General features: G+C 36.1%; 2 protein-coding genes across 8 annotated transcripts in view; both read right to left on the reverse strand.

The window, feature by feature from the left end:
• Positions 1–695: 695 nt before the first annotated feature.
• On the reverse strand, positions 696–10936 carry LOC118264668 (hydroxysteroid dehydrogenase-like protein 2). Of its 2 annotated transcripts, none has more exons than XM_050704747.1 (12): positions 10758–10936; positions 10518–10681; positions 9303–9394; positions 7553–7674; positions 5745–5831; positions 5358–5476; positions 4598–4694; positions 4004–4098; positions 2867–2946; positions 2041–2149; positions 1650–1778; positions 696–1339 (listed from the first exon to the last, which is right to left on the reverse strand). In XM_050704747.1, exons 1-12 carry the CDS (start codon positions 10778–10780, stop codon positions 1227–1229), a joined length of 1230 nt encoding a protein of 409 aa, XP_050560704.1. In that variant the 5' UTR covers positions 10781–10936; the 3' UTR covers positions 696–1226. The 2 variants fall into 2 exon arrangements, with proteins under 2 accessions (XP_050560704.1, XP_050560703.1); XM_050704746.1 differs by lacking the exon at positions 2867–2946 and adding an exon at positions 3250–3380.
• Positions 10937–12281: 1345 nt separating this feature from the next.
• LOC118263955 (uncharacterized) overlaps positions 12282–26668 on the reverse strand; it is a 288611-nt gene continuing 274224 nt past the window's right edge. For all 6 annotated transcript variants that reach the window (XM_050704745.1, XM_050704744.1, XM_050704742.1 and 3 more), the window contains 11 exons: positions 20776–20896; positions 19989–20093; positions 18774–18931; positions 18177–18374; positions 17726–17918; positions 17380–17512; positions 17133–17268; positions 16590–16795; positions 16249–16394; positions 14622–16161; positions 12282–14431 (listed from right to left, as the gene is read on the reverse strand). In XM_050704745.1, coding sequence (XP_050560702.1) covers positions 14096–14431; positions 14622–16161; positions 16249–16394; positions 16590–16795; positions 17133–17268; positions 17380–17512; positions 17726–17918; positions 18177–18374; positions 18774–18931; positions 19989–20093; positions 20776–20896 — 3272 coding nt within the window. In that variant the 3' untranslated portion in view covers positions 12282–14095. The remainder of the gene's footprint in view (positions 14432–14621; positions 16162–16248; positions 16395–16589; positions 16796–17132; positions 17269–17379; positions 17513–17725; positions 17919–18176; positions 18375–18773; positions 18932–19988; positions 20094–20775; positions 20897–26668) is intronic.

A 26668-nucleotide genomic window follows, 5' to 3' on the forward strand; every position in this document is an offset into this window, starting at 1 on the left:
TAACAAGGTTATCTTAATAATGTTCGTGGTATGACGAAATTAGAAATAACTTGTGACGAAAGTAGATTGGTTGTTGTGCTGTTAACACAAACAAAATGTTACTTCATTGTTGAAAGCAACCTAGTTTTATTTCTCAGCAGAATATGTACTTATAATATTCTAAGTTTAACTTTGGTGCCAAAGCGGCACGAATGGGCCGGCTCGACCGGAGTGATACCACGGCCTCACCTAAAACCGATGTAAACCAAGGCTTGCGTTGTTTCGTTGTGTGAGTGGAGTTACCGGACGCCCAATCCCCGATTCCCCAACGATCCTTAAATTCCTAATCCCGAAAAGGCAGGCAACGCACTTGTAACGCTTCTGATGTTTTAAGTGTCCATGCGGGGTGGCGATTGCTTGCCATCAGATGATACGTACGCCTGTTTACCGGCGTGTTCCATAAAATAAAATATCTAGTTGCTACTGTTTTAATCGATTTTAGCAGAAAGATACTTAGATGTAGATAAGTGTAAAAAATTGTATGTGAAATCAACAAAAAATATTAATAATTTATGAGTCTAGTCTCATAGCTAAAAAAATTAAGTGGGGAAACTTTTGACTACCTTGACTACAATGGTGTGATGTTCTGTACCAATTTTTGAATTATTTGCCAGTTTTACGAAAAATACAACCTTATAACTAAAAAAATAATAGAGTTGAATTGTAAAAATACTTTTTATTTACAACATTATAATAATTCAATACATGTTTGGTTTTAAAATAAAAAAATACTATTACTGCATGAAACATATAATTATTTGGCAGTTATATTTAAGGCACCAGATAGTAATTAATTTACAATGATTGCATTAAAACAACTTTCATGATATTACAACCAATCAGTACATAACATTGTATAAAACGTTTATATATAACAACTCCAATTCTTTGTCCAATGTACTTACAAATATACAAGTTAACATACATAATATACAGTTTTCAGTGCAGTCTGTTTATTGTCTTGCTTTACAACGAAATAATAGCCACATTATACCAAGGATCTGTACAAAGACTTATTTATTTGTAACCAGTAGTTACATAATTTAATGCTTGTTAAATCCTCCTATGTATGTGTGTATAATTAAAATATTCTTATGATAACAAAACGCTTCCTTTGCAAGAACTTGTTATTCTATCGTACTATATCATAGTTATATACAAGTATGCCAAGGAAAGTTTAGGGGTCTTTACTTCTTCTTTTGGAGTGATTTCATCATTTTCTCCAATTTCATTGCCTTTTGGATGTCTCCTTTGATCTTCAATTTGCCCATCATGAATGCTGTTGTTGGCTTCAGTTTGCCTGAGGAAATATAAAGAAAATTGTTGAACTTTATAACAGTATAAATATACAATTATGTTTTAAAGATTTTTTTATTATTGAAGTTGTAAATTATAACAATTATTTGAGACTGTAATAAAATGGTGTCATGTGGGATGTCGTCGTAGCTATAGCTAATTTTGGTCAATCAAGCTTTTGGTATTCCATTGCCAAGAGTGTTATGGCTGTGAGTTTAATAAAATACCGACATTCAGCATTTTAATTAGTAAAAGTAATACAAGAAAGAAAATGGTTACAGAAAAAATAGTGGGAATATCTATATTATAAGTACCAGCAAACATCTCAGCGAAGTGTTGTCCATCCATGGTAAGGGTCGCGTCTGGTGGGTTCTTGGGCTCGCCCTGTCCGCATTGTCCGTCGCCATTCTTCAGGTCGATGTGCCATACACCCTCCTCTTTACCTACATAATAATAATTTGGAGAAATTAGTACAGTACACTAAAAACTCCCGTTCAAAATAACTTGGGAAAACACGTATTGTATGTATAAACTACTGCTCGTCAACTGCATTGACTAGAAGAACGATCTTATCTGTTTGGAATAGATAAAGTTTCTTCAGATAAGTCTCCTTTAACATTCTGATATCAAAATTACCAAAAAACTTAATAGCAAAAATTCGCAACACTACATTGCTATAAAATAAAAATATTTAAAAAAATATACCTTTGACATTGAACTGGTAGACAGCTTGGGTCTTTTGTACCAGGTCTGAGGAGAGCACTTTGCTGATGGAAGCAAACAGGGTCGGGATCTGACCTTCTGATGAGCCTTCCTGTAAATTCCAGATTATTTCATGATTGATTGTGTCATAATATTTTTTTGATATTTTACATATTGTTGCTATTGTAGTACTTATATTTTACCAGTTTTTTTTTTACTTTCATAATAAAATATAGACTGATTTCATAGGCTAGTATTTTGAAACCATGCAACGGTAAAGACTATATGAGAAATGATTTCGAGCAAACTTGTGAGCCAAAAATACCGGTTGACTCACGTGCCCGCTGCTTATGAAGAAGAGTCCCGTTGTGAGTTAACAGTTATTTTTAGTTAATATAGTATAGTCTCACGATAGTTATTACAAAAACACCCATTGACACTATAAGACCACAATAGAAAACACATTGTGTCTCGTGTAGATTCGCGTTCCAGCAGACGAAGGGTTAAGTACAAGTCCAATCACCACCACCAACTCAGTATTATTTAAAACAAACTTCACTAAATAACTATTTAAAAATTAAGATTTGATTCTGTTCTTGTTCTACCATGCACTACAGTGTAATTAGACCACATTGCACCTTCTATTCCATGTCTCCTTCTTTTTGATACTTTCAACAAATAAATTCTACACAAATTGCTCAAAAACTAATCTAACATATAGGTTAAAATACATGCAAACAGAGATAGACAAACACAAAATAAATAAAACCAATCATGCAGAAGAAACAAATGGTCATAGATCAGTTTATTATTTTTAATTTATTCACACCGGTTTGGCTTTGGATTTGATTCCCTCTTTCATAGTAGGTAGGTCCAGGAAGAAGTCGGGTAGCAAATTGTTTACGTTATCTGTGAACAAAGGGAGATTCCCAATTTGAAAAACGGAACAATTTTGTTTTTTTTTGTATCGAAATTTTGGCCTATTGTGTTTTTGGACTGGTTTCCTGGACCTTGAAGCGTCGTTTTCACCTTTGACCACTGATTTTTTCTGTTTAGAAAAGAAAATAGCATTCGATTATATACAAAGCTGTTACATGCTAGTATACTCAAGTCAAACTAACATAGATACATAGAAATAGAGATTAACTACGGTTTGAAGTCTTGCTACCAATACACCATATTCCAAGTCTACCAAAGGTTTCATCAACAAACCTTCTCCTTGTAGTGGACAGCGGATGTGTGGTACTGTCTGACGCGGTTAGCCGACGTAATAGTTTTCTGGTGCTGTGAAAGTGCTTCGGGGACATCCAAGAAACCATCCAGTAATAGGTTATCAGCATTCTCTGTGACCAATCATTACTCTGTGTAATTTCTCTCTTAACTACAGTACCGATATTATAATAATAATAGTGTAAATAGATTTGCACAGAGTAATATGTTAAACAGAGATGGAAGTAAATGTTTCATAGGATGAAATAATGTTGAATGGGACACCATTAGAATGTCGAAGGTGTAAAATATTAAAACATGTAACATGGGAGTGGATAGGATCACAGGGTATTGAGGACCCCTAAAAATAATGATCAGTTTAGTCCAAAATGTGAAGAATGAAATTCAAATGTAGTTAGGAAGTCGAGATTGAGTTCTTTGGAGAAAGGATGGATCATTTCAAAATCCTTTAATTGTGTTATTGAATAGTTTCAATTCAGATCAATTAGAAATCGCCAACACGCATTGAACTAGCGTGGTATCTTTGGCCTGCAGTAGCCGCTTATTCGCTGATGATGTTATGGCATGTAGTAGTAAGAACATACGAGATACTCTTATTGTATCGCTGTTAGTTTTCTAAAAAAGAAATACATGTCACGGGAGGAGATAGCTGGAGGTAAAACGATTCATATAAAATGTGATTAAAATAATAACATTTGGAACTAAGGTAGTAAGTAACATTATATTTTATACTCACTGGGGTCACAAGCATAGGGAGTCAAGTCCTTGACGCCGACAGACTTCACAATGTCCTCATCTATAGCAAAGTTGCCCGTGTAAGTCTTGGGATCCCTGTAAACATAGAGAATTGGTTACAAATACCACTTTCTTATTATTATTTTTTTATGGAATAGGGGCAAACGAACTGTCGGGTCACATGATGGTAAGCGATCAGCGCCGCCCATAGACACCCACAACACCAAAGGAGTCACAGGTGCGTTGCTGCCCTTTTAAAAAGGAGTACGCTCTTTTGAAGAGTCCATTAACGGCAACTGTTATTAGTTGTTAGATTGATTTAACCACCGTAACCCTCAAGGGAACTGTAGAAACCCTTGTGGGTGCTAGCTACTTTTAGTACAAAGAAAAGCTAGTCGAATCACCTCGTCAAATAGTTACGTAAGCTACCCATTACAGCATAACATCCGATTAAGCGGACGCTAGAAAATTCTATATATTGTGAATAATTAATTAAATCATAATTTATTGAATAAAAATCATGATAAGTGCTAATAAAATCTATTGATTTTATGTTGTAATGGATTAATAGCTAGTACAATAATACAATACGTACTTGCTAAGGATGACGTAAGCGGCATCAGAGACGATGTCCACCTTGCGGCTGGTGGAGCTGGTGCCGGTCAGCATCTCGATGGCGGCGGTCGCGATAGCTGGAAGTTAATGTTACTGCTGTTAGTCATTGTCGTTAGTATATCACATCATATCACATTATCATGTTTTTATTGTAACTTTCGTGAGACATACTAAATTAATTATTATGTTATCGGCTTACTCACGTAATGTTTTGACGAGGAACTCGACTAGTTTCAAGCCATGCAAGAGGCTCATATTCATGAGCAGCACTAGTCGAGTTCCTCGTCAAAACATTACGTGAGTAAGCCGATAACATAATAATTAACATTATCATGTTGTAAAATAAAATGGTGTTCCCTAATGTCACGCACATGATTATTGAATATCTTTTTTAAATGCATGGCAGTTAAAACAGTACCCTTAGTATGAGTTTTTTTAAGTTGAACGAACACGAAATGTAAGCGCGTTCAGCTCTGATTGGTTGGTTCATTCGCGCTGGCCAATCAGACCGCCGAACGCGCTTTTGTTTCGTTTTCGTTCAACGTAAAGTAAATTCGTACTAAGGGTACAGTTGAAATAGTTTTTTTTTCGTAAAACGTAAAAAAATGTACTTTAAAGATAAACTCCTATGGCATCAAAATTATAATAAAAAAAGAAACATTCCATTGTGATGTGAAAGCAAGATGTCTATCTATAGTTTCACAATTAGTAAGGATTAGTATTAGTAATGAATTACATACCAGTCTTGGGCCAGAGAGCGTTGACTGCGATGTTGTCCTGCTTGAACTCTTCAGCCATACCGAGCACACACATGGACATGCCGTACTTAGCCATTGTGTAAGCTACGTGGACGGAGAACCTAGAAAACAAAATAATATATTATTATGTACTTCATTTTAGTTATCGTTTATCTTAATTATAACTTCAATAAAGACATTTTTAGATAAAAATAAATATTTTAACTCATCAAAGATAAATATAAAAACCTACATCAAGAAACTAGCTACGAAATATCTATACAAAATTGTTTTACTACCTGTGAATTTTATCCACAATAAGTTATATTTAACAACCTTTGCTACAAAATATTAGAATTAAGTTACAAAATTGTTTATAGTTGTACTCACCAGTAGGGGTTCATGTTGAGGGGAGGAGACAGGTTGAGGATGTGAGCATGGTTGCTGGCCTTCAGGTACGGCAGGCACAGCTTGGAACTGGAAGAGATCACATATAGAATAACACACGGTAACCGTTTTCTAAGGGGCTGTGGTATCACTTCGGTCAAGCCCGCACATTCGTGTCGGAGTATGGTTTTTCAATAGCTTTTACATGAACGAACTTTAGGTTTCCTATCATCCTTTCAACAGCTTATAAGTGGCCAGCTTCTCACACGGAGAAGGTTTGAGCATTAATTACCACGATTGCTCAATGCGTATTGGCGATTTTAAACTTATAATTTAGAAATTATAAGCTAGTTTAATAATCTTAGAAAGTACATATAACTCGGAAAAAGTCACATTTCATGCATGAGAAGCGGGCGTTTTAAACCTCTGGCCACCACGCCATTCCCTTTAGGTATAATTAATAAAAATTATAATAAAAACGTACCATAAAGTTGTTTATTTATTAATGGAAAATGTTTACATCTATGTCCTTCATGGTCAAAGCAGCCAAGGCATGACTGATTACTTCAATTTGATGAAGGGAAATACATTGAAAGAATTTACATAATTTCAACAAGAGGGCAATTTATTAAATTACGGTACTGCCGCTATTTTGCATATTGTTTGTGTTGGTTTTTATATTCTGCTGGAGTAGATATCATTCAGTTACTAAAATTGATTCAATAGTAGTCAAGAATCAGGAATTAACTAAGCTATACCTAATGCGCTCTAAGAAGGTGCGGCTGACAGATTCAGTAACGTTTCGTATCATTCTTGAAAGTTGCTGCGATTTAAAAATTATGCCTTAATATTTTAGCTGTATCACATTCGTATTATGTTAAATCATTCGGATGCGTAGTTAATTAAATTAAAACCAACCGGAATGTTCTAGTATTCAATTAAAATCTAATGAAATGAAAAATAAAGTAAAGTGTTATGCGTATAACGTAAAGCCATAGTCGTGTTTAGTGATGGGATGTACGGCTACGATGGATAGGTAGTCGATGTTTTTTTAGAATAAAAAACGAAAATCGTGCGTCGTTCAATTATCATTCTTAAAAAACCTTTAATTATGTGGGTAAATCCACTGTAGACGCGGCTCTCTCTGCCCAAACCACAGTGACATTATCTAAGCAGAAATATGTAGTAGGCATTTTTCTAGACATTTCCGGCGCCATTGATAATGCGTGGTGGTACTTAATCTAACATATACAAACTAATATATCCTTGTTTTCTTCACGGTTCTGTAAAACTGTAACTCTGAAACACCTCAGGGCTCGGTCATAAAATATTTATTTTGACAAGTATATACACGTAGTTAGACTGCACAACTAAATAACACACACATTTAATAAAATAATTCAAGAGAATTAAATGTATACTGCGAGTATCGATAGCGATAAAAAAAGATTTTTCTAATGTCCATCCCTAAAGAGAGACGTCAACGTCATACTGGCATCTGTCAGCCGCACCTTCTTAGAGCGCATTAGGTATAACTACAGTTCGTTTCACATATTTAGAATTATGGATGTAACAACAGTAGTCTATATCAAATTGGCATCTCAGTTTAGTCATTTTCACCTCAATAGATTTCCGACTTTATTACAAACCAACAAGAAGCAACGTCACGCCTTTTATCCCTGAAGGGGTAGGCAGAGGTCCACATTACGACACGTAATGCCGCTATACAATGTACACCCACATTTCATCATTTGTGTTATAAGTCCCATGTAATAGGGGGTACATTTACCAGTCTTGTGCAGTGTACTCACGCTAAGAAAGTTCCCCTGGTGTTGATGTTGTGCATGAGGTCGTATCTCTTCATGTCCGTGTTGGCGGTGTCGGTGAGCACAATGGCGGACGCATTGTTCACTAGGATATCGATACCGTTAAACTGGAATGAACCAAAAAAAACCTTTATACATACTTAAAACAAGCAAGAGGCAAGCTCATTGCCCAAAACAAAGTATGTATTTCCAAGTTGTAAAACAAAATTGTAAACAAGTTATTGAACAAGCATTAGATAACTTGTTCTTTTACATATACTACTATCAGTAATAATAAAGCTTAAGGGTCATCACTAGCAATACCAAAGGCATTAGAAATGTATTAGAATTATAACAATAAGGGTGCTTTTCCACCAGAGATAGGCTATGTAGCTATGCTACGAAGATGTAATAGCTAAGCTGTGAAAGTATATGATTGTTACCACTGATACTATGCCATGTAGCTGTGCGAGGAAGATGCGCAGCTCTAGTATGCGATGTATCGATAGTAGGAGAGTCATCCATAGCCCACATCATTCCATATAAAAAAACATAGCATAGCTGAGAATGTATCCACCAGTGGCTAAGCTATGTGTACCAATGAATATGATTGCTGGCAGCCAAATGCATCCACGGCAACGTAACATAGGATGTATTTAGGGGTAAAACCCCTAATACACACATCCTCTTTAAATTCATAAAGAGCTTAACAGAGGAAGAATATTATCAACAGATAAATACATATCGGATTATACATTACAATTGTAACCAAAAACAAACTGTTCAAAGATCACTGCTATTTTTAGTCACTATTTAAGACTACAGATAATTCATTGAGCATTCAATTCTGTGGACTTTGATCACATATAATCTAAAGTCCAAATGCATAATAATAATTTAATCTGACAATTGTGTAACTTTATAATCATTTGGAAAAATACTGGATGTAATATTATCAACAGCAGTTGATTGGATTATTGGCCTGTTTTAAATAACTAACTAAGATGATAAAAATACAAGACTTATCAATACTTTAACTTATTAGTGATTTGAATGAGTTGATTGACCTAAAGGTTGACAAGAAAGAATGCCTGTAGTATTATGTCCGCCTTTGTAACATTATTGGGCAATAAGTTTAGTAAAAGAATTTAGTCTCAGCATCTTAATTTTTGAACGGTATCTAGTTACTAATTATTACACAATTTACGCATACATAAAGATGCAGACAGATTAATGAAAAACAAACGAATGAAGCAGTTGATATCAGGACAAATAAAAGGAGAATGGAATCCATGATATCCATCACACTAATTTTATAAATGTGCAAGTGTGTTTGTTAACCAGTTATGACTTAGTAATGATGTAAATTTTACAAGTATGTATTTGCAAATAAGTAAATATGTACTGGATTTTGTATGTGTGTATAGAAAATCACATATTGCACACGAAAACTACTATCATACAACATTACTACGCTGAGTAACGTAGGTAACATGACCTGTTAAAAATTTGTGAGATAAAACAATCAAATACAGAAGATAAAGACTTTACATTGCTCGTAATTGCCTACTGTTAATTTAATGTTTTGTTTATCTCACAGTTACATAGATAGCTACATGACATTGCAATTTATTTATTCATTATGCCTGTGAAAATATAGCTACATTACACACAGTTGAGCACTATTCTAAAACTAACTCACAAAAACATTTAGTGAATTTTGGCAACAAACAATTTTCAACAATAATGATATTACCTTCTTGACGGCCTCATCAACAGCTTTCTGGATCTGCTTCTCATCCCTTACATCCACAATGCAGGGCAGGGCCTTGCCTCCCAGCGCTTCAACTAAAATAAAACATAATATATTTAGCTGAGTATATGTTTAGTCAAAATACAGAATGGAAAATAAATTGAAAGTAAGTACCTTAAAAATAAATAAGAAGTCTTGACTTTGACTTTTTCTACTCTTAAGTAGAAAATGCTAACAATAATGGTTTACTCACATAAATATATTGAGAAAATCTTAACTAGTTTCAAGTCACAGAGGAACTCTTCATCAATTCATCATACATAGTTTCTTATAAAACTTTCTATGATTGTGTACAGATGCATATTATACAGTTATAATACATTCTAAATCAACAATTCTAATTGGTATATTTTAAGACTGCTTTAAATTTAAAATGAAATTTAATACATTCCAATTTAACAATTCTAATTGGAATATTTTAAGACTGCTTTAAATTTAAAGTTTAACTTGAGATTTAAAACAATTAATTTTCATACCTAACAATAAATTATGATTATGTAAGGAAAACTTATACATAAATAATTATGACTAGTAGGTTGGAGTTTTATTCAGAGTGCATATATAATAAAATGTATGCACCAATAGGTTGCATTTAAAATGTATAGATGTACATACAAATTATGTACAATAGCCTAGTTATACAAAATTACATAAATGATGCCATAAAATGATCATGTTGTTGTAATGTAGCAGATTGCGGCTGATTACAGATAAGGTACCTATGATAAAATTTCAACAATACGGAAAATAATATTGTTGCAAAAATATCTTTACTTCTCAGTACATATGGATCATTATTTTCTAAGCAGTAAGGTAAAATGTCTTCTCTATAAATAAGGAAGGAAATGACAATAATATTTTATTATGTAAATGTAAATAAACAAAGGTAATTAACCTCATCAACAATTTAAATTAAACCTTTAAAGCAGACTTTGAATATTCATTGCAACTCAATGGTCATATCTACACATATTTCTCTAGATCGTTTACAAAACAAATCCATCTAGGTCAATAAAGTTGGTCGAAGTCCAAAGTAAAATGGAGGGCAAAGTCCAACTCATAGAAACCATCAAGCAATCATACAATTATGAATGAAATACAATTAAACACTATAAATACAAGTTATGCGGAGTTACTAAAGCTACTTTCATCACTTACTTTCTTCAGCTGCCGTGTAAATAGTGCCAGGTAACTTGGGATGCGGTTCAGCTGTTTTAGCGGCAATAACAACGTTGGCGCCATCCTTCGCGGCCTTCAGCGCTATAGCCTTACCAATACCACGGGAGGCACCAGTAATGAACAGTGTCCGTCCAGCCAATTTCCTAATTATACAACAATTCGAAAAATTAGAAGAAAGTAGTTCACACAACTGTACATATTACAATACAAATATCTTACCCGGTGTTAGCCACTAAACTCATTTTGAAATGATTATTTTATAATCTTAAAGAAAAGAAAAGTTTAAAAATCCTAAACTGAATAATAAATTCAGTTCGATGTTATTTTTCTTTTTTAAAATAATTCGCTTGACAATTTGACAACGTCAACCAACACCACCAGCAATGTGAATGATTTTTTTTATGTCAATTCGTTTTGACAGCAATCAGTGTCAACTTCTCATAAACATAAATGACGGCAAAGAGTATAATTTAAGTATATGGGAATATGACGGCATGAGACTGTATGAAGCTGTATCTAGAACAGAATAAAAGGAAAAACGAACCGATAGAAACATATAAGTATAATAATACAAAATTACAACAGTTGAAAGATGTAGAGGAGGAGAAAAGTACGCCACTTTTCTAATAAGTTATCCATAAAATGTTATCTTTGTTGATAACCTTACTACATTGATCGTGGTTGAATAGGTATTTAGTGAGATTTGATTCAGTATAAGTAAGCTAAGTGTTTGGTAAAGAAATAAAACAAGAAGGTACTTATTGACAGAACTTTCTGAACTTTACAAACGAATCTGGTTGGCAACTGTCAAAATGGAGCTAGCGTCGATGGACCCATTATACTGGATATTTTGTATGAGAAAATATGTTACACGTGAACACGAAATGATTCCGACATATTCTAGAAAAAATTGTTTGTAAATTATTTTTTCCTGATGTATACGTTTCAACTAGAGCAGGCGATTGATTTTATGTTAGAGAATATGATGTACTCTAAGTTTATAGCATTTTCGTATACTATAGCGCGTAATTTTATTTGTTAAAAAATAAATGTATAGTTTGTAGGACCATCGATGCTAGCGCCACTTTGACAGTAGTCAACCGATAGATAATGAAAGTGACAAAGACAAACGACGTGAAAGTGTTGCCAGCATCCAAATGGCCTAGTGGGAGTTTACTGTTTTTATAAGGCAGATGGTGGTGGTGACTGCCTCGTTGGTCGAGTGGTCGCAAGTGCGACTGCCGGACCAGGGGTTTCGGGTTCGATTCCCGGGTCGGGCAAAATATTACTTGGCTTTTTTCGGATTTTCGAAAATTTCTCTGTAGTAGCACGGGTGTATGGCAATAGGCTCACCACCTATTACTTGTGACTTATAACACAAATGGTGAAAATTGGGTACTACTGTATTGTTTTGCTGCATTACGTGCCCTAATATGCACCTTTGGCCACCCCTTTGGGGATAGATGCATAAAGGTATGGTTTATACAATCATACTTGTTATAACCATTAACATAGCTCGGTAACTTAGAAAAGGTCTATGACGTCAAGTTTTAGAAAATGGTACACCTTATCTAGATAAAATTCAGGAACACATTTAAGAAATGTGACTTTATGGTCATTGTCAGGCGACTGCCACTATTTTTAAGTTTGAATCGAGAAAAATTCTCATTATTTAGCTAATTGTTTATTCTTACCCAGAAATATATCTAAGGATAATTACAAAAATAAATAAAAAGACAAGGAAAGATTTGAAATACATTTATTTTTGTGCATCATTTCATATCCTCACTCTCGCTAACTTCTAATGTACAACACCGGATAGGGTGAATACATACAATGATAATCTAAAATAAAACTTTAAATTATTATATATATCATAAGACATTCAGTTAGGCTTTATTAAAATTGCAATATATCTTTATTTATTTTATGGCTCGAATCGTTGATAATTTCATTTAATAAATTTTATTCTGTTCTAATTTACACTCCCTTTTGTACATAGCAATAAACTACAGAATTTACAATTATTACATTAAGTATCATAAAATCATTGTAAATTACAGAACTCTTGAGTATTATAATATATTTTAAATTAATTTGTCATTCAGTCCTTTCACAAACATGTCTATAAGATAATACTCATTTAAATTAAGTTTTTAAATAACAAAACAATTTGTTAGGAGATCTAAACATCTATGAAACTCATTAAAAATAACACAATCCTACAAAATGTAGGGGAAAATAATTTTGTGGCTGTTTACAATGTTAAATCATAATATTTTAAGTGTAAACCTAGACGTACTTAATTTCTCGTAAGAAAACAAAATGTGGATAACACGAGTTATTTACAAAATAACTTTTCGACATTCACACATTTAAAATTATCAAAATATATCTACACAATTGATTATTATTATTTAAGATAGATTACATTACATTCAAATTATTTACACTTACGCTACTCCTTTATTCGTTTAGAAACTTTTTATTCATAAAATTGCCTGGGATAAGTTGTCCTTATCATATTTATCACTACCAAAGTAGATTATTTAGCAACGGTGGTAAAATATTGATGATAAAATGAATGAATTTCGACCACGATGATGCAACAAATAATACTCAGTACTCATCAGGTTAATATTTTGGATAATCATTTAATCTTTCTGTCGTTATCTTATTGCTTTTAAATCCATAGGGTTGATAGAACTGTTCACAGTAGGTATCATGGATTAGGTAATAAATGTAACCCTGTTTTCCTCAGCGATATGATTTTTTATCAGTGTTACCATTCGAAATATTAATGAGAAGAAAACGTATGTAGTTATGTACCAACCGAAGAAAAAATATGAATGCGTTCGGTTATTTTTTAATTTGAAACTTTTAAAGTTTCATATTTACTATGACGTAGAAGAGAAATGTACCATTTTTTTTGTTAAGGTATCTGAATTACATTTAAGATAGGTAAGTAATTGAGTTTATGATCTAAGATAGATTAAATTGATTGATAGAACTACGTAAACAGCACGACGAGAATTAGAAATTCATCTAAACAGGAATAGCTATTTCTTTAAGCATAAACTATGTACCAGTCTAACAAATAATCCAAGGAAATCTGATAGACATTAAAGCGACAATATTTTACAGTGAAAAGCACCATAAATTCTGGAATATTCACTATTATTACTCACAACTTCCACTTAACTATTTAAAGCATTAACATAATCAGAATTGGCACCAAAATGAAATTAATAATGTAACAAAATGTTAGTCACTGTAGAAAGTAAAATAGTTTAGGAAGTGTCTAGTGTCTTACTTATTGAAAATATAGAACCGTATAATTGACAAAACGATGACCGATCGGAAGCAGCTAGGTATAAGAAATCGTTAGTTTCATCACAACTGTGTGGTATGTCTAGGCGGTAAAATATTCAAACGGCTAAAATTCAAATTTGTTTATTTACAAGCGCTAACTATCTTCCTACGGTGACTAAGTTTCAACACTATATTCTATGCCACGAAAAAATATCTCTATTATTTGCCTAGTTTATAAAATCTGTTCAAATGTAGGCAGGCTGCTTGGCTGAATGTTGCAGTGCTGCCAACACATCATGTTTGAGCCTGACGTACAATCTTCCTTTTCTCCACGGATTTTGAAGTTGCAGAGGTCTAAAGTCGTCTCGGAGACATCTTTCGCGAGCGCCGATAACGGCTACAAGACAGAAGTCCTGTAGTTTCTCTGGGCCATATACGGGACCTGTTTTGCCTTTTAGCACGGCGGCCATGTTGAGTTGTTTGACAACTAGGTCGATGACTTCCCGCGCCGATGTGCGCGGCGTCACGTGCAGCTTGAGCGAGGTACCCGCCGCCAAGCCGGTTTCGTATGCAGCGAATACCTGGAAAAAATTATATGTATCATTCATGCATTCATAAATACAGATTGATGTAACACGTATTTACATAAATGCAATCGTGTTTAGGTATGTCTACATCATAAGAAGTCGCTTGATTAATTTGTATCATATCTATCAATTCAAGTAAAAAGTTAACAACTCGATAACAACGGAAACTTTAAATAATGTGTACCTGCAGTATCCCCGCCTGGTCCTGCGCCCGTTGCTCCTGTGTCTTCACATCTTCGCTCTCTCTTCTCTCATCAGTCTTTGGAACTTTATTGTTATACTCAGCGTCCTCCTGCGTCTCCAACAATGGCTGACGTTTGACGCACAGGTTCGACTTGGCGTAGTCCTGTCCTGTGTCAGTGAAGTCTACGTCTCCTTTTACATTCGTCATACTCTTTGATGCTATGACATTACAAGGGCTCCTATAATGCTTCCCTTGAGGACGGACTTTCAAAGGAACTGTCGTCAGTGGACAGGTTTGACTTTCGGAATCACTTGACAGACTCTGGGCGGACTCAGAAACATTGCCTTTAGATGTTCTGACACTTATCATGCTTCCAGGATAATATCCTTTCACTGTCAGCAGAGGACTTGATGTGGTAGAACTAGCGTTGATGCTGTGCGGCCTGGGCTTCGGTTCTACGTTTTCGTTTTGGAGTACCAGGGTGTCTTCACTTCGAGATGGTGGTAACCGATTGCTACCGATGCTGTTGTGGGAACCAGCTGAAGACTTTATATCGAATTGCGAATTACTACTCATGAAATTGTTGCTCATAGCACTGGACTGTGTGTACTGGGAGTCGGCGCTGCCTTTTCTAGGAAACTTATCCGAGTCCGGGTTTAGGAATTGTGAGCTGCATAAATTCATAGTAGACACAGATGTCTGCCGAGGGGAGAGACTTAACTGTTGTTCGGATTTACTGAATTCAGGATGTAAGTTGGCGTGGTTGCCGTTACCGGCAGGACCAGGCCACGACCCTCGACCAGGGGAAGTTTTGGTAATTTTGCCGTCTCTCGAAGGTATCTGAAGAAAGTCTTTAAATTTGCTATCTGTCTCATTGACCTCTACAGGATTCTCCGCAGACTGTGAAGGTGTTTTGTCTAAAATGTATTTGAGCAATATACCAGAACTCGGTGCTGCCTTGTCTTTATCTCTCGCGAAGCCTATGAGGTCCATGAGCCATCGTTCTGCCTTCCACACCGTATTCAGATTATTTTGCAAGTCTTCTAGTTTTGTAAGTCTCTCTTTGGCTGTCTGTAGCTCTGTGCACGAGAATGCCTCTCTATGTGAGTGAGCAGCTAGAGCCACATCCAATTCTAAAACACAGCTGAGCTTTGAGTATTTGTTCAGAATGTTTGTGTGATACGTTTGTAGGTGGATCATTTCGAAAGCTTGTATGGGTAAGCTGAGTAGATCACCTTTCTGCAAGAGAATTTCCTTCTGACCTGGTACTGAGCAGGCCTGCTCCGCGGGTGGACATATCATGATAAAACTGACGTCGTTGTTTAGTTCGACCACTTCAAGGTCGTATATTCGGTGGGATATGACACTTTCTATTGGAATGTCCATCTCCTTGAAGAGTCTTCGTGCGCCCGAGGCGATAAGATCGAGGAACATTTCTTGAGATTCTGAGGGTTTCTCCTGGCCACTGATGACGAGGCTGTTGATCGTTTGTTGGTCTTCAGACTTGCCCGACTGGTTTTTCAGGTATTCCCATTCTTCACTGTAAAAGAAGGAAGAAAAGGTTATTTATTGATAGGAATTAATAGGAAATAGAAGTATCTGGACTTTATGTGTGTAATATACTTACGCCGATACATGTGGATTGTCTCGGACGCGAGTGTGTGGCGGCACGTTGGGAGTGCGCGCGGGGGCCACGATCCTCACGACCTCCACCGACGACTGCAGCTTCAGGTAGCCCAGGTACAACCCACGAGGCAGCTGTACGCGCGATACCTGTAAATCGTACGAATTTTTGTAAGTAAAAGACGCTAATAAAATCACTATTTATAAAAGTAATTAGACGAAAACAATTTTAACTGAATTCGACTTTTTTGGGTTTTTCTATTGAAAAAGACGTAAAACTGAAGGCAATACGCTACCCACTACATCTGATATTTTTGTAATTAACACTTTTTTCTGCTTGCTCACCTGATGATAAGCGATCTGTTCATGAACCGAAGCCATGAGCAGTTCTCCGATGGTGTTGTCCTCGCTGAGCACCCTCCGCCGCAGCCTGGACACGGCCGCCCAGCGCGAGTTCAGGGCGGACACTGACTTCACAGACTTCACGCTGTTCACACACGACAGAACGATGGTACCGTGAGAGTCACGGAGAGGCTTGTGGTACAGTTGACCTGGAAATGTTGAAGATACTGGTTTAGTCTATACATAATTCTCTGTACATTGAAAATATTGAAAAAATAAATAGCAAGGGTGTTACTGGAGCGATACCCAAATATGTGATAATTTTTTTTGTCTGTCTGTCTGTCTGTATGTTCAGGCATCACGTGAAAACTAATGGTTCGATTTCGATGAAACTTGGTATAATTATACCTTATTATCCTGGGCATAAAATAGTAAAATATATTATTAGAAGTTCCCCTACTTTCCCTAAAGGTATCTCCACTTTAACGTTACAAAAATACCTATTGTCATAATGATTATGAAAGAACTTAGCAAATTGATTCTTACCTAAGTCCTGTATGCACAATGCTGACTGCATCTGAGCTGCCGCTGTGAGGAGTTTCAGTCTGAAGTGTATGGAGGAAGACGTGTGTTTCTCCATATCCGACCGCAGCGCTTTCACGTCATCCCAAGAACATGACACCTGGATGAACGAAAAAAATAATTTAAATGTCAAGAGAAACCGATTCATTGTAAAGAAGAATGAAATAAGGGAATATTTAAACAATGCAATGTTTTGCGATGATAAAATTACCTTCATGAGCCAATGGAAGTCGTTGTAAATGCAGGTAGGGTAGGTCTCATCCACTTCGATGACCGGGAGGAACTCTTCGCTGGTGACCAACACTTTGTCTTCGTGGTATAAGATGCACGCAAGGTAGACACCCCTGGAACATTGTGATAAGATGGTTAACCACAGCAGAAATATTTAGGGAACGGAAATCTTGCTGGTAGATGAGATAATTTTTTATACAGCAATTCCCTCGTTGGCAATATTGTTCAAAAAATAAATTGTTGATAACTTTGACGAAGTTTCAAGTTTCAAGAAAACGGTTTTTCATATTATTCAGAAGACAAATATCATAGAATTGACAAGGTACCTTCTGAGGTTTTTCTGGAACTTGCTGGCTGCAGTGAAGAGCTGTCGGATGGTAGCTGTCTTCTTCCTTGGCAGGCGCGCGTGTGGTGCGAGAGGTCTGGCGCGTGCACTGGCTGCCGCCGCCGTCAGGGCTTCCAGAGCAGCCGCCGCACCACCAGACCCACGGCAACCACGTGCGGATACGTCACGCCAACCTAGAGATAGGCAATGCATATTTAGATTTAGGAGCTTGCGACTTTGGTTATTTTATTTCGAAAACAAACAGATATTATATAACAACTAATTACGATCACATAGCCAACACTTAATCCAAAACATATATTGATGTCAGATACTGTTTCCAAGATCTCGATTATAGAAAAGAGAAGTGCAACATAAAGAATATTTAAGAACATTAATAATAACACAACACATTTCAATATAATTAAGTATTAAGGGAAAATTAAACTTACTGCTAGGTACCACACTCCTTGGAACAGACACGGTGTAGGTTCCCCATCCCTTGATGTTCCCTGCAGCAGCTCTGAAGAAGTACCGTCTGCCTCGAGTCAGGCCGGCAGCCAGGACTCGGGTGCCACTGTTAGTGCCAGACGCGGCCACCTCACGGCAACCACACACGTTGGAGAAGTCAGCTCGAGACGACCATTCGACTGTGGAAGATGGGCAGGTTAAAGGGACATTCTTTTAAGTACTCGTAGATACGAAAATATTCTTCACAAAATGTATAGACATAATTTTATAATAATTTTCGTAAGACATGCTAAATTCATTATTATGTTATCGGCTTTGATTTCATTATCGGATTCCAGGCGGAGGTCGCGGAATGCTGCTAATGAATATGAGCCTCTAGGATGGCTTAAAACTAGTCGAGTTCCTCGTCGAACAGTTACATGAGTAAGCCAATAACACAGAAATTAATGTACCTATAGACATGTTAATAAAGGATATGGATCAGCAATAAGAATAACATTTAAAATATTCTTGATGAAGCCAAAAACTATTTGCAATTTTGCAGTACCTACATAACAGAAATGATACTGGCCACTAACCTTTATACTTGGTGATGATGGGCTGGTCCTTAGGAATGGGCTGCATGGCTCGCGTGTCCTTCAGTCGCACGGTGACGGCATGAGCTCCACATACTTCGAGCTCCGGAGCTGGTGGCGCTGGTGGTACACGGGTTTGTTGCCAGCCTGCTACTAGACGTCTGGAGACAGTCATGATGATTTATAAAAAAAAGTGTTAAAGCCTTAATTTTTGATATCTTCAGGTAACTACGAATGGTAAGTATGTATCAAATAATGTGGGTGCAATGACTGACTACTTAGAAGACGTTTTAGCACAAAATATTTATCGGAATCACTTGAATCAATCGACACGCGATCAGATACAAAAAGATAATCAACTTTATCACCTTAATAATCTAGTTCATTTTGTAAAAACATTTAATAATATTTTTTTAATGCCACAATATTTATAATTCTGTACTTTAAGGGTCACTCTTCAATCAGAGTCAAACGTAAACTGAGATCGAATTTTGCGTCTGTCCAATTGTGCCCATCTGTTGATTTTAATTCACTTCTTACATTTATGTCTTAAAAATAAGTTACATCACACTATTGTCCTATGTCATATGGAGTTTTCAAAAACAAATATCCCAAACAAGCCTAAAATAAATCTCATATCACCTATTATATGCGAGAATTGAAAAGGGGATTGTCCATTTGGGCCATTTATCAATGTTTGTGACAGTACAGAGCCTTCATCCAGTTCTGTCCGGTCTTAACCAGTTTTTATTTACACGTAAATGTTTTTCAATCAGAAGTATACACGCTTCTTGGAAGTAGTGTCGTGATTGAGCAGATTGTTTCAATCAAGCAGATAATGTAAACGTAACATCACTTTCTTCGACTAGGTTCATACCCGTACGTATCGTGAGTGATGTAATCTCTATGATAATGCCAGTATCTTCTTTCTTATTAGAATCTGTTACAAGGTTCTTTATAGATTTCATTCTATTGCAGATAACAATGTAATTGCGTGTTTCTACAATTGTTTGTTGCTGTGCGATTTTTAACTTTATGGAAAATACAACTAGAAATTATCTATTTATCCTCTATCTATTCGTGATTTGGATGTGCAAAGTTTAGGATCAGTCATTAGTTGACAACGTCTACTCAGTTGGTACAGTTAATTTCTACTGATCAATCTAAATTGAGTTTAGTTCATCAAACTTTAAGATCTAGTATCTATTGAAGACTTACTTGAGCGTCCTAACTCTCCTCTCCCAATGCTGTGCTTGCTTGTCTTTCTCAGAGCCGGTGCCACCTGCGCATCCCGTCGTACCAGCTTGGTTAGCAGCTGATGATCTGCAACAATAAGAAATTTATTAACATCTATGGCGTTTTGGAACATCAAAACATTTTTTTTTATATTACGTACATTATTGTGGACAAACCCTCTACTTCTACCAAAACTCCTAGGACCCAGCACCTGATAATAATCTGCTTTTGGTCCTGGTTTTAGTTCAGGTTTAAATCCTTATACCCTTACCTAAATGACGTAGGTAGCTACTAATTTTAAAAATATCTACAAAGAAGGCACTCGAGTGTCTGTGTTGTCTCGTTAAGCTTGTTAATTCTTACATGAAGTTGATTAATATTCGCATACATAGCATCTTGTTAGGTCGTCGCTTTGTGAAGCTCTCTCTTCACCACGACGCCACATTTTCAGGGACTTTATGCCTTCTACGTAAAATAAAATTACTAAGTCCAGATTTAAATGAAATGGAAATGTATATTTTTTTGTTATTTATAGAGAAAAGTAATTTATTCAAAAGATTAACCACCTAGATTATTTGTTGGTAATGCTATTTGGTAGGGTTAAGTTACACACATGTATTGAAATGTAACACAGATATAATAAACGTATGACGTATAATTCAGAAAATAGATACTTTAAGCTGAAAATAGAAATAATTTTAAAGTGAATAACGATTTAGCTCTTCATTAACTAAAGTGAAAACGATGGAAGATAAGGTTCTATTCGTACCTGGTGCAGGCATCTTCCCTGCAGGTCCTCTCAGGTGCACAGCCGGTCACCTCATGCAGCTTGGACTCCGCCTCGCGAGCCAACCGCCGCAGGTGTGTTCCCAATGAGTCGGAGTTCTTGACTGTAACAAAGTTAATTAGGATGAGAATAGGAATGAACCTAATAAAAGGAATTTACAAGTCCCCATTAGTCCCCACAAGAACTTATTCAAAGGTAGATTCCGAATTTAGCGTTAATATTTCTATTTCATACTTTGAATTAGGGTTTTATACATCATGAAATTACGAAAATATTTACGTAGAAAACACAATATATTATGTAGAAAGCATTGAATATATTAACCTCAATTCCCGAAATTACTTGAAACTCTCTCTAAAGCCCTATTTCCAATTTAGTAATAGAATCATCAATTCCCGTACCCAAATATTTCGCTCAAACATCGCACGTAACATTCCAATCGGAATAACAAAAGCGTCACGCATTCAATGATGGCTGATCGAACAGATCGTACTGCAAAATGTATTTAGATCAATCAGTTGAATACCGACCAGCGATCAGTACCAGTACCCTTAGTACAAGTTTGCTTTACATTGAACGAAAACGAAACGAGAGTTTTTTTTTTTTTGAGGGGGGAAAATCATTCAATGACTTCTCCCGCCTTGGGCGAGGCGAGAGGGAGTGTCAGACTGTTACTGACTAAAAACCACCCCGTTCCTTCTCCTGCTTTTCGAGCCGGAGCCCCGGTAAACCCGCTAGGTAGTCCGCAGCTCCGGAAACGAAACGAGAGTGTGGTCGGCATTCTGATTGGCCCGTGCGAATGTACCAACCAATCAGAGCGCCGAACGCGCGCTCGTTTCGATCTAACACAAAATAAACTCGTACTAAGTCCTGCTAACTACGGTTAATCGTGGATTCAAGTCCCGTTTGCATGCTGGTCGCGTTCACTCATCACAAAACTGATTAATTTGCTGACGTACTGCCTAATTGATTGTCCACGGTTCGACGGCTAATTGGTTTTATGCTTTCGTTTACAATTTGATGGGAATTGATCGTATTTTCCTAAACAAAACGTTTTGTATAAAGGATTTAGGGGCCTAGATTGAAAAATATTGCCTCGTGCTAGCAAGAGTAGTAAGCCCGTTAACCTAGAGAATATGAAAAATTTTGTTTATATCAGAGTTAAGAAGAGAATGGGGAGTTAGGAACTGAATAATTTTACCCCAAATGCCATCCATAAAAAATACCGTCATGATGTTACAATATCTTTTAGGTAATTTCAAAATCAAATCCAGAAAGGGAGCAGATATTGTAATAAGACGCGAGATTTTATCAGAATAAGCGGAATTACTCTTCCATGTAAACTCAAGGTAAAGCGTCTTAAAGGTGGGTACTTAAGCGTCTTCTATTACAGCCTTGTTTGTTTCAGAGTAAGTGAAGGCATTATAGGCATTATTATTCATGATCATGGCCTCTTTTACGGTTGCTTTAAAAAAAAAACGGCAACAGTATTTTTGTGACGTGCGATACAGCGATGTAAGATCAATGTTTATGTTCCAGCGGAGTGCTTTAAAGCGCTTTGACACAACGCGGATAATAGTCTTGGCGCTGGAAAAATAAATGTCACAGTACATTCTGTTTCCTCTCGTAATAATAAAACTTATTCGGCATTTCCGTCGGAAACATTTCGAGTTGTCGGCTTTTGAGAATATTGGGTAAAGTTACCGTAACTTTGTATTCTACGCAATAAAATTGATACAATATAAGTATTGAAGTTCGAAAGCATATTATATTGTGTGGGAGTTCTATTTACGGTAAGAACCTGCGGGATTTTAACGGCGAAACTTTGGCGAAACTCTTCAAACTTTTTATAGACGTTCAAGAAATTTTATGTAAAAGCCATGAACGGTTTCGTCATGTTTGTCGCTCATCTGCTCGAATACAAAATAACCATGATAATAATTATTTATTTAAACTTGAAACAGTCACAACATTTCAACCAGTTGTGGTAAAATAATGACGCTAAAGTACCAAATAATAATCCGTCATAACAAGCATTATACCTATCATTAAAAGTTATATAATAACCTTATACCTACCACTAAAATATAGAGAAAAGTCCGCAGACCTTTTTGCTACAGTTTTTTGCGACGAACATGGGCGGAAAAACACATTTTTTCGCGTACCTATACGTTTAAGCGGTCGTTGAACCCAAGCCGTAAATATTTTTCTCTTAGCTTTATAGAGTCTATACGGGCTTTTAAGTTATCAATCTTTTTGGAGTGACAGTATTCATGATCTTTATTTAGCACATGTGGAAAACTGGATATGAAATATGTTATATAAAAATTGTGTGGGTACATTTATATACTATACGCCTGTTTCACCCACCCACCATACATAAGTACCCGATAAACTTATGTGACAGATAGTTTACACAATTTACGTACCATATTCAAATGTATCTTTTACATAGCGGCTATCTGGACATTATGAAAAAAGTCCTTAATGTCACCTCTTCATAAAAACCTCATTACTTGACTAGATATACAGTCGTTTGTAAAACCAACCCTATATAAGTTATACAATACAAAATACCTGAAAATTATTCATTCACCTTAGTAAATTATAATATGGGGGCGAAGGCGTCGCAAAACCTCGCAAAGGTTGGCTGTTTTACATTTTGAAGGAATACATTGACGCTACACGCAATGTTTGGTCGCCTAGAAGACTTGAAATATACGACCCACTTTGATAGTTATTCATAAGTTAGGAAACAGACTGTATTTACGGTTTAAAAGCATTATTTGGTTACTAATACCAAGTATGTATGTCGTGGTGGAGGTTCAAAACCTATCAACGGCAAGTATTAAAGTGACTTTTTTCGAGTTCTATGTATTTTCTAAGACTATTTAGACACTAGTGACGTGCTGGAATTGCATGGAACACGATACTGCTGCATACAACGCTTGTACCCAACCTATGCAATACAAAATGTTAGGAGGACAAGGACTTTGTTTCATAGTACGCACGTTGTAGCAGAAGTATTAGATTCTTTACTTTAAGCTTTAAAAGCATCATTACTGTCAATTTCTGAATAAAACCGGTATTAAGTAATAATAAATTTTTGAAGTCCTATCAAACACCTATACTTATTATAATTTTAAGTCTCAATAATCATGAAGATACCACCTAATATCTCATTCTCGTCTGATCTGTTTACTACTGAAAAAGATTTACTACGAATATTTGAAAAGTAAATCTCCATTCCAATAATATATTGAAGAAACACCACAAGTGTACGGCCGGGTCGCGTCGTCGCGTTTGAAAGCAATATGGTGCAAAATATATTTTTGTTGGAGCGAATACGTCTCGATTGTGCCTCCCGGGCGCTCGCTGGCAATTCTCCCAATTTTTGGTGCATCGAGTGTATAGCTCAAGGGGTGAACTAACAAGCTGTTTACTATCGCTGCCAATGAGAGGTTTTGCTGGAATTATTTTTAATTGGTGTTGTTTTTTTTTTGTTTTGGAGCTTGACGGTTTTTACGATGTTTTTGCAGACATTTTGGTTAACACTTTTTACCATTTGTGTTTTAAGTCCCATGTAATAGGGGGTGAGTCTATAGCCAAATACTGGGCACAATTTCCGTGCTACAACTTTTAGAAAACGATGTTACTTTGACCCAGACCCATTGTTGCATAAAGAAGTTATGATTTTATTTAATATAACTTAGCTTCCGCCTGCAGCCACAAGCTTCCACACAATGCTGCAAATAACTCCTGTTGAGCCGCTGGATTAAAACTGAAAAATAGTAGATTTTTCCTGTATCCTATTTTATGCCCAGGATAAAAGGTATAATTATACCAAGTTTCATCGAAATCGAACCGTTAGTTTTCACGTGATACATGAACATACAGACATTGATAGTATCCGGTGCGTCCCAGGGACATGAATGCCTATCTTGGATCCCGCAAGCATGGAAATTAATCATTGAAGCGTGATGAAAAGTATACTATAACCTGCCCAGGAGTATGAATAACAATTGTACCAAGTTTCGTTGAAATCTGTCGAGTGGTTTTTATTTCTATAAAGAACATACAGAAGACAGACAGACAAAAATTTTTCTGATTGCATTTTTGGCGTCAGTATCGATCACTAATCACCCGCTGATAGTTATTTTGGAAATATATTTCATGTACAGAATTGACCTCTCTACAGATTTATTATAGGTAAGTATAGATTTCGACGATGCATTTTAGTTGTTGCTTAGTTTATGTAATACAAGCTTTACCTTGGTATAAATAAAACGTATCCAGCGTTGATTTATCTCACTGTTTCCTAAAGAAACCGAACAAAATCGTGGAAGTTTGGGCTTACAAAGCTTACAGGATATGTTTCGATCACCGGTCTTAAAGTTACCCGGGTCAGTTGCTTGCTTCACATATAGATCGGTAAACTTCGGGTGTTCCTCGGCTGTCCTCGGATCCCAAAGTTTTGCCGGAGGCCATTGAGATCCCCCTATTTGTTTTACTTTTTGTTCTTTTTCTATTTCCTATCACTCGTTCGTAAAAAGTCGTATTGACTTATGAGGGTTCTAGCGATTTGTCGTTCGTGCCATAAATACGTATTATGTATGCTATGTAGGTACTGGCATAGCTGGACTGAAGGAAATGACAGCCGGATGGGAAGTTGCATACAATTTTTTCTTGGTTTTATTTACTGATACTGATACGTAGCAGTTTTACCAATAATTAGGTACTACTCTAAGACAAAGGTTAAAATAACAATCAAGTGATGTTGATCATTTAAAACTTTCAGACATCAGCTACAGAATAACAGACAAGTCGTTTAAGCATGACACGTGCAGACATACATACATTTGAATAGAAATAAGATAATTCTAGAAAAACAAATCACGCCCACTAAGTGGAAGCGATGAAAACTGTAGATATCGTATGAAAGTAATCGAGTAATCAGTTAGAGATAGGGACAGATAGTAATAGTGTGTCCTACCGACAAAGCATTATCATAGAATATTTGTTTGTTGCCCCGATTCGCATTAAATCTGTGTGTCTTTATCTAATTACAGATAATCGTGAAAGCGTTTATAAATAATTGGGCTCAATTTCACCGATTTTCTTTTTGTTCTGAAGGTGATAATGGACATTTTAGTTTTAGCATTGGGTGCGTTTCACCAGGGATGTGTTGTGGATGCATTTGGCTTCCACCAATCATATTCATTGGTACACAATAACTTAAGACTGGGGGAAACGGATTCAGCTAAGCTATGTTTTTTATTTATATTACTATCGATACATCGCATACTCGACCTCCGCATCTAGCTCAGCTTAATATCAGTGGAAACGGTCGCATAGTTTAACAGCTTAGCTATGACATCTTCGCAGCATAGCTACATAGCACATCTCTTTTGGAAATGCACCATTAAAGGTACGATGATAATATATTTTTTTGCGTAAACTAAGAAGTAAAGAATCCATTGAAACTAGAATAAACACTAGACATCAACAATAATACCAGCACGTTTTTCGACCCAATTATAAACACATCGAAAATCCCTCGCATGCATTTACCAAAATTTAGTTCCACTCTACTAACAACCTTACGCCTCGAAAATAGGGTGGAAAATTGAAATTACACACTGAATGCGGTTAAATGCATATTTGTAGTCCAGATTTCGTGACATAACTGTAGTTGGATGTATAGGAGCGTCACGAGTGGCGCATGGTGTCACGCGACGTAACAAGTAATTGTCCGTCAGGCGAGACAGCGCGGCTGGCTCGGACAGGGCTGTCCGATGGCCAAATGTGGTTACATTATGGAGAGCAATATACAGAATGTTTCTTTGATTTAAAACAAATTGTTTCTACTTATCGA

This window comes from Spodoptera frugiperda, chromosome 26 (assembly GCF_023101765.2).
Source record: "Spodoptera frugiperda isolate SF20-4 chromosome 26, AGI-APGP_CSIRO_Sfru_2.0, whole genome shotgun sequence".
Taxonomy (NCBI): domain Eukaryota; kingdom Metazoa; phylum Arthropoda; class Insecta; order Lepidoptera; family Noctuidae; genus Spodoptera; species Spodoptera frugiperda.

Coding starts and splice junctions, on each gene's coding strand:
- LOC118264668 (XM_050704746.1), bottom strand. CDS start 10,780: ATGAGTTTAGTGGCTAACACCGG. Junction 4,099..4,597: donor GCTTACGTCATCCTTAGCAA/GTACGTATTGTA, acceptor CTATGTTTACAG/GGATCCCAAGACTTACACGG. Junction 1,340..1,649: donor CTTCGCTGAGATGTTTGCTG/GTACTTATAATA, acceptor ATATTTCCTCAG/GCAAACTGAAGCCAACAACA.